Source organism: Geotrypetes seraphini, chromosome 4 (assembly GCF_902459505.1).
Source record: "Geotrypetes seraphini chromosome 4, aGeoSer1.1, whole genome shotgun sequence".
Lineage (NCBI taxonomy): Eukaryota > Metazoa > Chordata > Amphibia > Gymnophiona > Dermophiidae > Geotrypetes > Geotrypetes seraphini.
In genome coordinates, this window is record NC_047087.1 from 201,415,040 (window position 1) to 201,432,057 (window position 17,018).

The following is a 17,018-nucleotide window of genomic DNA, read 5'->3' on the forward strand; positions in this document are numbered from 1 at the left end:
GGAGGGGGGAGTTCATTCTTGTATTCTGAAGTTGATGTACCAGTAAGGATTTCAGGGCAATGGATGTGTGTGTGAGGGGGGGGGGGGGGTCATTCTTGTACTCATTCTGAAGTTTTATTGGTTCTTCTGTAAAGCCTGGGCACATCCAAGGAGCATTTCAGACAGTTGAAGCAGGAATCACTCAGATCCTGTATTACAGTATTCTATTATTAATAATGGGCATGGTAAGGATGTCCAGTCTTCATAGACTGGCTCATCAGAATCACCCAAGTTTCTAATCTTTATTTATATTCGAGTCAACCATTTTTCCTCCTTTTTGGGGGGAAAATGGGAGGATCGACTTATATTCGAGTATATACGGTAATCTTTTTTTCGTAGATTTGCATGCACATTCTCTCAATAATATGCAAATATATCTAATGCATATTAGTTGAGGTTATCTTGACAATCTTAGGCCAGAGCAAGGAGCAGAAAATCTGAGAATTGAAACCAGTTCATCTGCATGATGGTGCATAGTAGGCGAACCCAAGAGTGATATAGATTGTGTTAATATAGAGATGGGATGTCAGCTTAGCAATTTGTATCGTGCATTAAGGTCAAAGAAGCTGTTTTCCAAGGTAAAGAACCTTTCCTAATTCTTGAAAATATATACGTAAGTACATCTCATGTTCAAGGTAACATGAGATGTACTTATATATCAGTAATCTGTTTCACAGAAACAGAGAAACATGATGGCAAATAAAGGCCAAAAGGCCCATCCAGTCTGCCCATCTGCAGTAACCATTATCTCTTCCTCTCTCCTAAGTTTGTGATACAAATTAAAGCTGTTCATGGCACAATAGATATTTCTCAGAAAGTATAGTGGTGTCTGGGGGAAGGAGGCAGCAGGAACTCAAGTATTGATGTGTCCCAATTTTATAGGTCTCTAGAAACAACAATACCATTTCATTTAATCTATAGTTTCAACCCCTTTCCAGAAGTTAGACTTCAACTGAGCTTGTGGGGTTCAAAAAAAGGTCAGTTTTTCTGTATTCTTAGGTGATCCAAATGATTTTGATTAATTTGATGTAGAAAAATTGTTCAGGGAGCAGATTCTGTGATAGTGATAGTGTATTATATACACTGTGAAAAACGTTTCCTTTTATCAAGCTGTGCTAGAGGTTTTAGCGCAGGCCGGTGAGGTTGGTAAGTGCTCGACGCTCATAGGAACTGTATGAGGGTCGGAGCATTTATTGCGCTGGTACGCGCTATAAACCTCTAGTGCAGCTTGATAAAAAGGGTGCTAAATCTCTCAAGAACTGTGTTAATGGTTATAGTAAAAACATAATATAAGATACTCTGAGTGGGAGGGGAGAAAGGTCAGTTGAGACCAATTTGCACAGCAAGCGTTTAAAGAGTTGCTCTGTGGGCAGTACTGGAGTAAGAACAGACCACGACAGCTCAGAAAATAGAACACTGTGGGGAGTGAGATGGGGCACTGTGAATGCTATAGGCTATTTTAAGCTGAGCTGCAGGCAAGCACAATGTGCTTCATTGATTATTTCACTTCTCTCCTTCTGAGAAAAAAAGAGGGTGGCATAAGCAGAGAGAAAGGAATTTGTCAGCCAGGAGAAAATAAATGATACCTTAACCCCCTCAAAAGAAGTCATTGAGTATTCTCTTCAGCGAATAGGAGTGTGGCTTTTAATCTCTGTAGGCTGAAGATGATTTTTTCCCTTTGACTAATAATTACAATAATTTCCAATAAACATTTTTATGTATTTTAACTTGATCTGTTATATAGTATGTTCTTAATCTAGAATTGAATTCTAGTGGATAAGGCTTTAAGGCATTTTTTTACAAAGCTGTGCTTAAAAGTGCCCTTATTGCTCCCTTACATGAATCTTTCCCCTTTGTTAAGGCTATTTATAGCACAGCTGGGAAATGGATGATTTTTTTCCATTTTCCAAATTAATGGCTGCACTCTAATTTTCAAATAGGGAGAAATATAATACAAAACCCTTTGTGTAAAAAATATATATATATACTTCTCTAACAATTTATCACAGAGTATGCATTACAAAACATAATTATTAAATATACAAAAAAAAAATTTATGTAAAGTGCTCAGGCCAACCACCTACATGCTCAGTGAGTTAAAGCAACTATGGCTCAGGGGACCATCACAGCATTCAAAAAGTCAAATACCGCCCCAAACCTTCAAATAAAGCCAAGAGACTTACCTTTGCCTTATCGGTGGTGTTATTCCATTTCAGCCACTACTTGCTACCCCTTGTATGCTGTTACACCATGCTGCACTCCCCTGTGAAGTGACCCCCCTCCCTCGATCCGGATTTCACAAAATGCTTCATCAGGAAAAACTCTCAGAGACTGCATAAACAGGGAAGTGTTGAAGCCCTGTTACATTTAATGGAAATTTGTGCATCGGTTTTCACTGTGCAGTCTCTACCTTTTGGAACTCTGTACAAGAGTTATTTTAAGAGTAGAGACCTGCACTTTCATTTGGTTTTCCAGAAAAAACCCTTATAGTACTTTTTCAAAAGCAGACAATTTTAGCCTCATGGGATCTGATCTAGAAGTTCCTGTTATGCCTACTTAAACAGTTAAAATGACAGTCTAATGTAGAAGATCAATTTATAGAAGCTAACATCATGTATAGTATCCTGATTTTATTGCATATGTAACTTGTAACCTTACCCAGAATTGTAGATGGCATGAGTAAGACATTTTTCAAAATAAAAAAAATAAGGCTTTATCTTCCCATTTGTGCTGACTTGTCAGACACTGCCTTGTATTACTTCTATTGACTGATCAAATAGTATCACCAAAGGCAACTAAAATAATGCTGGTTAACAAGAGAAAAAGCAGACTGGTCATGTAGGGCAAGTATATAAATAAAGGGGCTGCTTCAGGGGTAAATAGATGCCAGTAGGTATAAGTCCAAACTAGTAAAACCCATAACTCTGGCCTGACTTACTACATGAAAACCCATGTCGAGCAAGTATGTATAAAACCTGGGAGCCAAAGTAATAAATGAAGCTTTCAATTTTACATGGCCTACTTTCTTTTTATACTAACCATACTGGATGTTGCAAGCCATTTGCCTTGCTATTTACTTGAACTGAAATGCTGAGATACCTTGGTCTGACAGATTCACAACTCGGTCCTTGAGGGTCAAATATGGATAGTTTTAGAAAAATGAATATTTACAAATTCACTTTTTTTTTTGAGCCAGGGATGTGCATCTCTATATGCATATTCAAACTGAACATTGAAAGTCCCATCTCAAGGTCTTGAAGACAAATTGAGAACCTTTTTCTAGTGGATTAGATATTGACCCTATCTAAGGCACATTTACTGTTTTACTGTCATATGCATTGACCAACTAGATATTGCATGGTAGCATCGTTCCGATTTATGAGATACTTTTCCTGTCCCAAATTCTTAACTCTTGAGATGTCTGCTTAGATACTAGTTCCCCAGTTATATGAAAACCAGTTTCACATTTGCTGTTCCCATTTACTGCTCAGACACTGGTTGCCCCTTCCTTGTGCTCATTCATTAGTTCAATTCCTGTGTAAGGGAAAGATGACTTGTTAGTACATGGCTTCACTCTTGAAGTAAACTATTGGCTTTGAAGTCCAGGGTTCTACCATTTCTGGTGTAGGCGGTCTGAGATTTGTTAGGGAGTGTAAGGCATGTGGGCCCAGGCAAACTTAGAAGTGGTATGATGTTCAGCAGAACAACTGCTCTTTATTTATTGTCAAGTAATCTTACTTAGGTCTTCTGTAGCATATATAGATACAAAATACATGAGCATGCCAAGACAACTGGCAAGTTCATATCTGACAATCTAATATTGATAGTCTTTGGCTTAATAGACTCATTGTCAGCAGGCAGCCTTGGAATAACTGGAGCACATATATATGTGTGTGTATGTGTGTGCACATACTAGCTGTCCTCTAGTATTGTCCCCCTAAACCCAAAGTGGGGAAAATCCCTTTGTTATATAAAGACTTTTTAAATTTATTAATTTAATAGACTATGTTTCCTACAAAGTAGAAGTGGGTCTGCGCTAATTAAATGTAATGAATAAGAGCACCGGCTAATATACAGCTAGCTTTACATTAACTTCAGAAATATGTGACTTAGTTTTTGTGCCTTAGCAGTAAGACATTAACAGGGTATGTCACGCTTTCCACATAACTTGACAACAGGGGTATCATCAGTCCTGAACAGCTGCAAACCAGTCTATTTTTCACGGTATCACTAATAAATATGTATATTTGGAGGTAGTGCATATAGATATCTCATGAATATTCATTAACCTAAAGCCTAAGCTTGGTTTTTTTTTTCAGTTAATTAAATAGCTGCCTATTGGATAACTCAGATTCTTAAAACCAGCTATTAAATATTTAATACAAACAAGTATTATCTTAATCAATTCAATTTTAATATTCTTTTCATTCACAATTCTTTTCATTACAGTACAACTTATCAATACTTAATTTATTAATAAATATCAGAATAATTTAGTCAGAGAACCTAATCCCCATCAACTCACACTCACTTCCCAACTTTCACACACATACTACAGTCATTGTGATTACTTTTATCCAACAGTCTAGCACATGAGAATCAGTTTCTTAAACACAACCAGTAGGCCTTTCTATCTACATGATGGTCCTGCTCTTCAATTCATAAAGCATTCAGCTCAACACAAGACTGTGTTTCGCCACCTGGTGTCTTCAGGAGCTGTATTTGCAAGGCTCACCAACATCACAACTTCAGCAGTAAACTAAGCATGATTCGAGCAGGGACCCAGGGTTCAGCACAAGCTGGGATCAGCTGACAAGCAGGAAACACACTGTCTACCAGGAAATCAAAATGCTTTATGAATTGAAGAGCAGGACCATCATGAGGACAGAGAGGCCTGCTGTTTAAGAAACTGTGATTCTCATGTGCTAGACTATTGTGCAACTCTCAGTTTGAAGTCCTCTGACTAGATGATCATGGACTAATGAACTAGCTAAGATCCAGTTTTGGATAAAAGCAATCACAATGACTGTAGTATGTGTGTGAAAGTTGGGAAGTGAGTGAGTTGATGGGGATTAGGTTCACTGACTAAATTATTCTGATATTTATTAATAAATTAAGTATTGATAAGTTGTACTGTAATGAAGAGAATTGTTAAAATTGAATTGATTAAGATAATACTTGTTTGTAATGAATATTCATTAGGGATATCTTGAAAGCCAAATTGGTTTGTATCCTTCTGGGATAGCAGTTTAACATATCTGCATTATACATTCTCACTTTTCATTGTTGCCCTAATATGACAGAATATAGATTCCATTTATTGCGGTAGTTATTGAGCACAGACTGTAGTATATGAAAACATAATGTCCAATTTTTGCACAAAACATAGAACAACCTGTCTTGTCTTCGTATTATCAGTGTGGCTCAGTTCTAGTTTTCATGTAGGCTAGTTGTATGCATTTTACTCAGAGGTGGGAGGGAGAAGGCTTTTGAAGACTGGCAGAAAAGGTGGTACTTTTTCCCATATTTCTCTAGCCTCATCACTTATTCTTGATCAATGTAAATACTCATCATTGATTATTCTCTTGTTACGTCTATATCAGATGGGCTGGTGATACCATTGGTGGAGCTATCAGCAAAGCAGGTGGCTTTTCACATTCCATTCGAGGTGGTTGAGAAGGTTTATCCCCCCGTACCAGAGCAGTTGCAGCTTCGCATAGCCTTTTGGAGCTTCCCAGAGAATGAAGAGGACATCAGGTACCAGATTACCCTCTGTGTTGTAGATTTTCTTGAGTTGTGATTTGAGATGCACAGGGGCCATGCATCTTCAAGATAGGGCAACGAGTTTATTTTTTCCTTTTACAACTTTCTTAGAGTCAAAATATATGTGCTCTGATTGTAATTACAGACTGGTAAGCTTGACTTCAGTGCTGGGCTAAATAGTGGAAACTATTACAAAAAATGAAATTACGGAACACTTAGACAAACATGGTTTAATGGGACAGAATCAGCATGGTTTCAGCCAAGGGAGGTCTTGTCTAAACAATTTGCTACATTTCTTTGAAGGTGAATAAACATATGGATAAAGGAGAACTGATTGACGTAGTATATTTAGATTTTTAGAAGGCTTTCAACAGACTCCTTAGAAAATCAAAGCATCATTGGATAGAAGCAATATTCTGTTGTAGATTAGGAATTAGTTATTGGACAGAAAACAGAGGGTAGGGTTAAAGGCCATTTTTCAAAATGGAGGAAGGTGAATAGTGGAGTTCTGCAGAATCTGTACTGGGACCAGTGCTATTTAACATATTTATAAGTGATCTGGAAATTGGAATGACAAGTGAGGTGATTAAATTTGCAGATGATGCTAAACTTTTCAAAGTTTTTAAAACGCATATAGACTGTGAAAAATTGCAGAAAGACCTTAGAAAATTGGAAGACTAGGCATCCAAATGGCATATGAAATTTAATGTGGACAAATACAAAGTGATGCATATTTGAAAGAATAATGCAAATCATAGGGCTCCTTTTACTAAGGTGCGCTAGCGTTTTTAGTGCATGCACAAGATTAGCGAGCGCAAGCCGAAAAATTACCGCCTGCTTAAAAGGAGGCGGTAACGGCTAGCATGCGTTATTCTGCGCATTAAGGCCCTAACGCACCTTTGTGAAAGGAGCCCATAGTTACCAGATGCTAGAAAAGGGATATCAAATAAGACTAAGAATATTTATAATGCCTCTGTACTGCTGTATGGTGCAACCTCATCTTGAGTATTGTGTTCAATTTTGAATATTTTATGTCAAAAATGATATAGCAAAAGGGGATAGAACTCCTCTCATATGAGGAAAGACTAAAGAGGTAAGGGCTCTTCAGCTTGGAAAGGAAATGGTTGAGGGGAGATAAGAATGAAGTCTACAAAATCCTAAGTGGTGTAGAATGGGTACAAGTGAATCGATTTTTTTTTTTTTTTTTTTACTCTCATCAAAATTACTAAGACTAGGGGACACTAGATGAAGTTACAAGGAAATATTTATTATTATTTTTTTTTAATCTTTATTCGTTTTCATATCTTACAACAAGTGTATAATATTCAATCAAGAAATATTTTTAAAACCAATAGGTGGAAATATTTTTTCACTCAAAGAATAGTTAAGCTCTAGAACTCTGCCAAAGGATGTAGTAAAAGCAATTAATATAGCTGGATTTAAAAAAAATGTTTTGGAAAGTTCCTGGAGGATCAGCCCATATAGTCTGCTATTGAGACAAACATGTGGGAAGCCACTGCTTGCTCTGGGAACAATAGCATGGAATGTTGCTATTATTTGGGTTTCTGCCAGGTACTTGTGACCTGGATTGGCCACTGTGGAAGGATACTGGGCTAGATGGACTATTGGTCTGACTCAGTATGGCTCTTCTTATGTTCTTAAGTTATGTGCAATTTTTTATTCCGCCGAATCCTCATTAATTAGAATTCTAAGTGCCATTGCTTTAGGAATATTGTTGCCCTAGGAGGGCTATATAGTAATATAGTTAGTGGTGATCTTCTGTTGTAGCTACATAAAGGCCTTTAACATGTGTGTGCCAAATGCAGAGCTAGGGAACATCATGTTTTGTATTTTTACCATGCACTTCATGCAACATAGTATATATTTCACTATTTGTGCTGTGCAAAAAAGCATACCCTAATGGAAAAGACCTGACATTTCGCTTCCTTGAGTGATATCAATACCATGCATATGTTAGTAAAATCATTGTAAGGGTTATTTGTTAGCAGGTAACAGTTAATGCTGTTAACTTGGTAATAATGTATGTTAATGGCATTAGCATATGCTATTAGTAAATGACTACCATCTTATATTTAGTACATTTTATCTTGGAGAAGCTGAAAAGCTTAGTTTAATTAGTCAAGGTTTAAAATGTTTGAACACTAGCTTTATTAGCAATAATTTTATATTTACCTCTGTCCAGAATGAATTACAAATTAATTTCAAACAGGGTGGATTTTATTTAAATTATGGTTTTCTACAGACTCATTCTTGCTGGTATAATCTTAGTATTTACAACCAAATGTCATCCGAATGGGCCAGTTTTTGATATACTGCTTAAAACAGTCCACTACAGAGTTCCATCTAACATCTTGTGGGAGTGTTAGCTTGGTTCCACCCATTGTTTTCAGTAATTTGAAATTTCAACAACATTAATCTTTATTTCTGGGACACTGAAGTCTTTGGCTAGGAGGTGCAGCAAATGAGCACTGCAACCATATTTTATTAGCTTGGTGTTCACTTCATTCTCTTCTAAATTTCTCCTCATCTTGGATATATTTGCAGCATTGTCTGTGACTAAGCTGCATAATAGACTTTTGAATTTCTGTTCACGTTCTATTATAGCTTTTGTTGCTTCTTCCTGTAAGTATTCCTTTGGCTGTGCATTTCTGCAAGAAAGACATTCTCTTATGTTATACAAGCACATACAACAGGATCATTGTGGATATAACTCTACCCATCAAGACTTACCAAAAAATGTAAACGTTGCATGATTTTACAGCCTCATGCTACATAATTAAAATCTAATTCTTATTTCATGATGAATAACTTTTGGGCTATAATGTATCTTAAATAGAAAACTGATAGATGTTTCCTTAAAAAAGCATTTTATTTAAAAAAAAAAATTTAAATAAAAATCTATTTTTTTTTTAATTAAAAAATAATGAATGCACCCTTATTTCAAATAACTTTGTATAAATGTTTACAGCAAATGCGCTAGCAATTTAAAACAACATGAGCACAAAATTTAAGATCCAAAGTTTTTGGGGAAACATCATAAAAAAAGTTCTGGTTTTACAGTATATTCTGCCATTTTGTTCTTTATTTACCATCAGTCACTGAGTTACTATGACATACTACTTTTCTAGTTACTGTATATACTTGAATAAAACTGATCAGAATATAAACCGAGGTGATCTTCCCCCCCCCCCAAAAAAAAAGGAAAAAAGGCTGACATGAGTATAAACTGAGATTAGAAATTTGGTTGATCCTGGTGAGCCAGTCTTCAAAAACTTGAGAATATCCACTGCTTTTTTTCTAAGCTAAGCAGCATAAAATCTGTTTTGTTTTTTTTAAGGGGTGGGGGGATCTTCCCTGATAATTGTGACCTGAATTGGGCACTGCTGGAAACAGGGTACTGGGCTTGATAGACCTTTAGTCTGGCAACTCTTATGTTCTTAATTAAGAAAATAGACAACAAGATCTGATGTCCCTTTCCAGTATACTAAAAGTATGAAAAACAGACCTGAATTCTATAATTACAAACACTTCCTCTTTGTCCTTCTACTCACAAGCAAGTTCCTTTTCATTATAAACCATTCTGGCATTTACACAGACATGGAATTAGAAATTAGATATCCCCTACCCCAGCCAACATCGTGCTTACTGTTGGTACTGAAGAAACTTGCTGATAGCCTATCCTCCATACAGCTAGCCCCGCACCCCGGTGATGAACATTGGCACCTCTATCCTCCGTGCTCCCAACCGCTGCTGTCCTCCAACTCCCGATGACCATCAGGGCTGTAATCTTAGGACATTCCCCCCCTTCGCTAAATACATGCCCCCATGATGAACCTTGAAGCCACTATCCTCCGTGCATACAAACCCCTGTCGCTGCCACCCTAATCCATGCACACTCCACTCCCCAACATCACGCTTACCATTAGTACTGGAAACTTGCTGCCACTGTCAATGCTGTATTCTGATCTGGTGCAGGGCCTTGAGCATCTGCGCATGCTCAAGGCCTGCCTGCTCCCGCCTTCTCTGAGAATCTTGGAGGGGGCAGGGGCTGGCAGGCTTTGAGCATGCGCAGATGCTCAAAGCCCTGCACCGGATTGGAATACAGCATTGATGGCAGCAGCAGGTTTCCAGTACTAATGGTAAGGGCGATGGGGAGTGGGGCGTGCATAGAGGAGGGTGGCGGTGTTGGGGGTTATGTGCACAGAGGATAGTGTCCTTGAGGTTCATCACGGGAGGGCATGTATTCAGCTTGGGGGGGGGAGGGGGTAATCGTCCTATTGAAGATTACAGCCCTGGTAGTCATCAGGAGTAGAATGGAGGACAGCCGTGCCATCAGTCGGGCAGTGGCTCAAATATAAACAAAGACCCCCATTTTTGGGCCAATTTGCAGTATATATGGTAGGTAGTACACTGCATCTTCTTCTATTATGCCTGAGTGGGATAATTTTGTAGGAGCATTATCAAGGTGTGATAGGTTAAGGTCATGATAGTATTACTGGACTGCTTTCAATAAGGAGATCTACCAGGCTATGGAAGAAAGTACATTCTACAAGTTCAAATACAAATCAAGCTATTGTCTATAAAACGGCATCCTTTCAGTGTCTTGGATTTGAAATTTCCATCCTCCGTGGTGTTTTTAAAGGGCAAACTCTACTCCCTAACTAAAATCTATTGTGATGCTTTTGTTGTCTCCCTGTGAATGTTTAGTGAATTAGAAAAAAACCAAATGACAATAGGGATCTTTCCATTTAAAAATTGTATCCGTTACTGTTGGTTGTTTTTTTGGGGGATAGAAGATGGTCTTCGGAGAATACAAAGTTGCTAATCTGTAACAAGTGTTCGCTGAAGACAGAAGTTCCCTGGTCATTGAAACCATGGAATTCTATAGAGAGCACCAAACCTATCTCCCCTTAAACTTAAAGGTTTGCTTCCTTCTATAAACTTCAGTATATATGGTCTGAGAGCAGCTATGGGACAGCTGCAGCTTAGAGATTTGACACATGGGCAGTAAGATAAGAGAGCACTGGGTACAGTATTTCCTTCCTCTGTATGCTGCATAGGCTTGCTAGATTTTTGTGAGTGAACAGCTGTTGTCAGAAAATGACCTTTACTTTCTTCTAGTGACTATGTTCCTTATGTAAAACTGCATTATGAACCTCAAAAGTGGTTGTAACATGCCCATTATTTTTGGAAGAAGAGGGACTAGAATAGTATAAAAGCAACATAGCTTTAATAGAAAAAAAAATATGACAGTGAACCCATGGAATAGATATAATAGTACTGAAACAAAGCAGAAAGGCTACTTTTCGTGGTTACTGTCCTGGCTTCAGAAGAAACTTGTAATTAGACTTTTGACTCTATTGTTTACCTTTACAAAGCCCTTCAGTACAGAGTATCATTTCTTTTAGATTTTGAAGTAGAAGCACATAAAGAAATTCTGTTGTAATTGAAATTTTCTTACTGCTTTCTGCTTTTTCTTGAGGTTGTATTCATGTTTGGCAAATGGCAGTGCGGATGAGTTTCAGCGAGGGGAGCAGCTGTTTCGGATGAGAGCAGTGAAGGATCCTCTCCAGATAGGTGTGTAGGAGCTTGGAGATTGATTTGTGAGTGAGTCCTGCACACATTAAACTGTTCACTTTCAAGTGGGGAAACCTGGATTCAGAAAAAGGTAGAAGATAAGGATTTAAACTCTGAACTTTTCTCTGAAGTAATGAATTTCCATTATGAGTCTGGATGAGTGACAGCATATAAACCTGTGGTTTTGAACCCAGTATGCAAATGTGCCCAGACAGTCAGGTTTTCAAGATATCCACCATGACTGTCCATGAGAGAGATTTGTGTGCATTGCCTCCATTGTATGTAAATCTGACTTGTAGTTCATGAATGTGAGTGTGTCCTTAGGACTGGTTTTGAGAATCACTGACAGGCAGTAATGATTTTAGTTTATATTGCTATATTGGTGAAAATCATAAGTTTAAAATTATTTTTGTTCTTATTGAAATAAATCTAATAGAGTAAGGTTTTCCAAATTTATATTGTTAATCCCACTCCAAGCTGGCTTTTTAGAATATCCAATTCTGTTGCAGATACACAGGAGTCTATGCTTTAGCTGTTGATTTCCATGAAACTGCAGAAGGGGTATCACTTTAGACCTTGATCACTTTAGACCTTGAACTCCTCTCATTTTGCAGAGAACAGCTTCCTCCTCAGTTTTTCCTTCTGCAAGTGAACTCGGAAGGTGTGTTTTGATCTGCTCTGCTTCTTTTTGTTCTTTTGGGGTATTTTTCCATTGAATTTTTGTGATATTTCATGACTTTGGTGCTTGGCAGTCATCTTCTTGAGCTTATTGTGCCAGGGAAAAGGTGCAGTCATTGTGGGTGGATTATAGCTCCCAGGCCAATCTCATAGAGTTCCTGTGGAGCCTACATGCTTTGTGTCCCTTCACGAGATTGGGGTCCGTCCCCTGAGTAAGGACCCTCATATCAGGGAGCCAGCTGTGTAGTTTCTTCCTGCGTCGCTACATGAGGACTCTTGTGAGTGGAAGTCTGTGGTCGCGGACAATCCAACCGGCAGCTAGAAGACTTCCTTTGATGAGGTTTGACTATTTCTGAGGCAGAAATCCTTTCCCTGCAATCAGGCTGATCCAGGAAAACAGGCATCTGAAACATTGAGGGGGGGGGGGGTGTCTGTAAATTTTGTATTTAAGGATTTCCGAGGCTATGATTAGGTTCCCTCTCCTCCAAAACCCTAAAATTGCTATTTTTTACTTTTGCATTTAGCAACAACGACCGATTTTCTGCGCAATTTTTTTTTACGGTGGCCATCTTGGATTTTTAGCAATCTATTGCTTTTTCTGCTTCGAAACTGCTCTTTTTTGTTGGAGCCTGCCTCTTATGGATGACTCAGGCCTTTCTAGTCCCGGATCCTGCGTTTTTTGTGGAAAGTTGCCAGTTGAGAAGCAGTCATGTTCCACATGTCGCAGAGTACAGTTGGAAGGGGTGGACGCTTGGGGCTTGCCCCCCCCCAGTCTTCCAAGGCCTTGGAACACCCAATATCACCGAATATCCGGTCTAAGGAGAAGAGATCTTGCTCAGATGATCTGAGCAACGATGGGGCACAATGCAGGGCTCTTCTGAGACTGTGGATGATGTGGGATCCCTTTCAGGGTCCATTAGCCAGGAGAAAGGAGCAGTGGCAGATCACAATTATCATCCTTCGGTGCATTGCCTTTTCAGATAAGCTTCAATTTCCTATGTCATTTCTGACACCCTATCTATACTGAAGCTTGATGCCCAGCAGCCCTCCACCTCACAGTGCATTGATGCACAGACAAACTTTTTTCCTGCTCATCCAGAACTTACCACCTTAGTCACTGATCGGTGGGAGGCACCTGAAGGTGGCTAAAACTATGTCTAGGCTCTATCCTATAGCAGCAGACTTCCAGTTTGCCAGCCAAAGGTGAACTCCGCAGAGGTGCAAGTAACCATGCGCATCTACCTTCCTAGTGAAGGTGGAGTGATGCTGAAGGACGCACAGGACCGTATGGTAGATGCGATCCTAAGCACTGGCTTTGGATGTCAAAGCTGCAGCAGCTGCCTCCTTCGTGGCCTGGGCCTGCCATACCAGGCTGCTGACTAGTCCCTTGGAGCTTGGGGATTTTTGTCTCCACATGTTTAAAGAGGGTGTGGATTATGTGGCTGATGCTGTTTATGACATCATCAGAGTCCTGAGTAAGTTTGCGGCCTACTTGATTTCTGCCTGCTGAATGCTCTGGATCAGACAATGGGCGGGCAACTTGACCTCCAAGGCCGCTCTCAGATTGCCCTTCAAGGGGCTAATGCTGTTCGGCAAAGGGCTAGATGATCTCATGGCCTGTGTGGTGGATCACTGCTCCCAAATCTATCCCAGATAGTAGGAGTCGGTGCAATCTTCTGGAGGCATGAAAATTGCCTCTACCGCCCCTGGCAATTTTCATGCCTCCAGGAGATTGCGCCAATTTTTCTCGGATTACTCCTCTCCTCTACTCTTTCAGGTGTCCAGACAGAAGTATGGCAGTTACAGACTCTGGATCCTGGAGAATGGTCGCTGTCGCAGAGGGTGTTTTCCCTCATAGTGCAGACTTTGGGCAGACCGGACATGGATCTCATGGCCACAGCTGAAGAGCCGAGCAGGGAAGCACAGATGATAGATGCTCTAGTTCAGCCCTGGCCTATGCAGCAGTTCTTCTCTGTATTTTCACCATGAGCCATGGTGGATTGGATCATCCATAGGATTGCGACCCATTGGGGTTTGGTGATCCTGGTGGCACTGGACTGCCCCGAAGGCCTTGGTATGCAGATCTGGTGCAGAGAGGCAGGTCCCTGAAACTGCTGGTCCATCTGGGGTTCCTCAGTCAAGGCTCGGTTCTGATGGAGAAGCCGGAATGCTTTGGTCTTACAGCATGGCTCTTGAGCGCACGGCCTTGATTCAGAAAGGTTATTTGGAGGTTATGGTTATGACTCTCCTTAGGGCTAAGAGGCCTGCCACTGTTGCGGCCTATGCTAAGACCTGGAAGTCCTTCCAGTTATGGTGCATCAAGAAGCAGATAGAGCCAGAGTGGGCTCCCATTCCGGTGGTCCTGGTCTTCCTGTAAGCCAGTCTAGAAAGGGGCCTTGCAATTTAGTCTCTCAAAATGCAGATATCTTATTCTTTTGGACTCTGATTGCTCATCTGGACGTCACTCGGTGTTTGAGGGGGGCTCTCAGACAGCGCAGACAGTTCCCCCTCTTGTGACCTCAATGTAGTTTTGAGGGGCCTGTCCCATGCTCCATACAAGCCTCTTTCAGAAGCTTCCCTGCTGGACCTTACAATCAAAATATGGTTTTGGTTGCTATTGTCTTGGCAAGAAAAATCTCAGAATTGCAGACCCACTCCTGCAGGGAGCCATTTCTCTGTTTCACGGGGTTGGGTGTTTCTCTGTGCACAGTTCCTTCCTTTCTTCCGAAGGTGGTTTCCACCTACCATATTAATCAGGAACTTTGTTTGCCTGTCTTTGATCCTAAGGGTACTGCCAAACAGGACAAACATTTTACATAAGCTGGATGTGTTTCAGTTCTGCGGGCAGGCTCATCTGTTCCCCCCTCCTCTAGAAGTATGGCACTGCTTTGGTACTTCACCTAAAGTACGGACTCCTATGTATCTGCAACAGAATGACAGATTTGGTTCATACCTTGATAATCTGGGTTCTGTTAGGATACACAATCCATACTGCCCTCCCTATGCAGTCTTTTTAATGATTCACTCGATTTCTGCCTTGAACATTGCTGGTGTCCATCTCGGGATCTCTTCTTCTGTATCTAAGATTAAGCAGAGATGTTTTTACAGGAATAATGGTTTCCTTTTCTCTTTCCCCTTGGGAGGGTTTCCTATCCCCTTCTAGTTGCTCTTAGCAGATTGGCTCTTAGTTACTCATGTGCCTGCTTTATTATTCATTGTTTGTCTGTTAATGTTTTATTAATTATTCTGTTTCAGAAGAAGTTCCCCACATCTCTCCTCCTTTTTGAGTGGAGTTTGATTGATTTGGTACCAACTGAGGAGGGAGCTGTTCTCTACTGTAGAAGGGGAGGAGTTGAAGTTCTTAAAATGATTCCTTTTTGTAGTTTTGCAGGAAGTGGGAATCAACAGCTAAAGTACGGACTCCTGTGTATCCTAACAGACCCCAGATTATCATGGTAAGAACCTAATCTGTCGATAGGCCCAATAAATGTGCACAAGATAAAAACTGGATGCACTGGAGTCTCAGCATCATTTCTACTACTATTTATCATGTATTTTCATTGTGAATATCCTGAAAACCTGACTAGCTATGAAATCACTAGAACAGGCTTCTGAAGCCCCATGTAGCAAAAAAAAAAAGGCTTCAAGTGAAGATCACACTATAAATATATTTATAAGTTACTACAGTGGAGTCTCTATTTTAACTGACTTTTTGGTTATCTGACCCTCCAGATTAACTGTTGGTTCATTGTGCCATGCCCAGTCTCTGCTTCCTGCTACACTTCCCGAACCCCCCATTCACCTTCACAGACAGAAGCAGCTTCCTGCTCCCATCTCCTCCCCAAGTATCTCTCTGCTCTCCAGGCATCTGCTGTGGTTGGCGGGAATCCTTAAGTCATACCAACCAAAAAGATTCTCATCTGCTGTCAGTGACAAAAACTGAACATGTGCAGGGGAGGGTACTTGAACTACACATGCTCAGTTTTCATGCTTATGTAGAAGTAGGGGGAGTCTGATACCTGATGAGAATTTCTTAAGGTGGGGCTTAAGGATCCCTGCTAGCCATAGCAGCAGATGTCAAGTTACTAGAGAGACACTCAAGGGTATCATATACTTGGAGCAGTTCCCTCTGGGAGAGTGGGCAAGATAGAAGGCACTTTTGAGGGGATTTTGGGAGGTGTGGGGAGGGGCATTTAATTTGGGCAATGTGTAATAGAAATACAGTAGATTCTCAGATTATCTGAATTTTCAGTTATCCTACAATGAGTCGGTCTAATTTATGTTGGATAATTGAAACTTGACTTTATTTTAATGCTATGGTTCATGTCCTTTTTAATCAGTCAAAAACAAGCAGAGATGACCAAGGTATCCAGGCTGACAAAAACTTTAATAGGTAGCTCGCATGGAACACATTTCAAACAAACCCAACACGGGCCGTGTTTCGGCAAATGCCTACTTCAGGAGTTCATAATCTCCTAAAATTGTAATACTATATGAAGCCCTTTATTTAGAATGTGTACCAACCTTAGCATTCTCAAAATGTGAATGAGCTTGTCCCTCACTATTGAAAAAATGATGGTGAAACAGCACCTACCCCCAACTGGCAGGACTGTAAATGGAGGACTCCTCAGCTTAGAGGGGGTTGTGGCCACCACCACTAAACTCCATAAACTGTTTTAAATATTGTCCTTAGTTTTGCTACAATTAAAATATTTAAACCAAACATTTCTTTCTTTATTCTTTACAGCTCAGTTGATGTTAGAAATTATACTAAGAGGTTGAGAATATCTGTCGGGGGGTGGGGGGGGCAGAATTATTCTGAAATTTTAACAAAATGGGACCAATTTTTTTTTGTTGGGTAAAAGACACTTTGAGTTTGCAAATGAGCCAAATCAAATCAGAAAACTCAGATAAATAAACTTTTCAAAAATTCTAAAATA

At 39.9% G+C, this 17,018-nt stretch overlaps 1 protein-coding gene across 8 annotated transcripts in view; it reads left to right on the forward strand.

The window, feature by feature from the left end:
* The window catches only part of ZSWIM8 (zinc finger SWIM-type containing 8), a 228,379-nt gene that overhangs the window by 30,380 nt on the left and 180,981 nt on the right, over positions 1 to 17,018 (forward strand). For 7 of the 8 annotated variants that reach the window (XM_033940124.1, XM_033940125.1, XM_033940122.1 and 4 more), the window contains 2 exons: positions 5,643 to 5,796; positions 11,306 to 11,400. In XM_033940124.1, coding sequence (XP_033796015.1) covers positions 5,643 to 5,796; positions 11,306 to 11,400 — 249 coding nt within the window. Of the gene's footprint in view, positions 1 to 5,642; positions 5,797 to 11,305; positions 11,492 to 17,018 lie in introns of those variants that run through there. The other variant, XM_033940129.1, reaches the window with a different exon arrangement.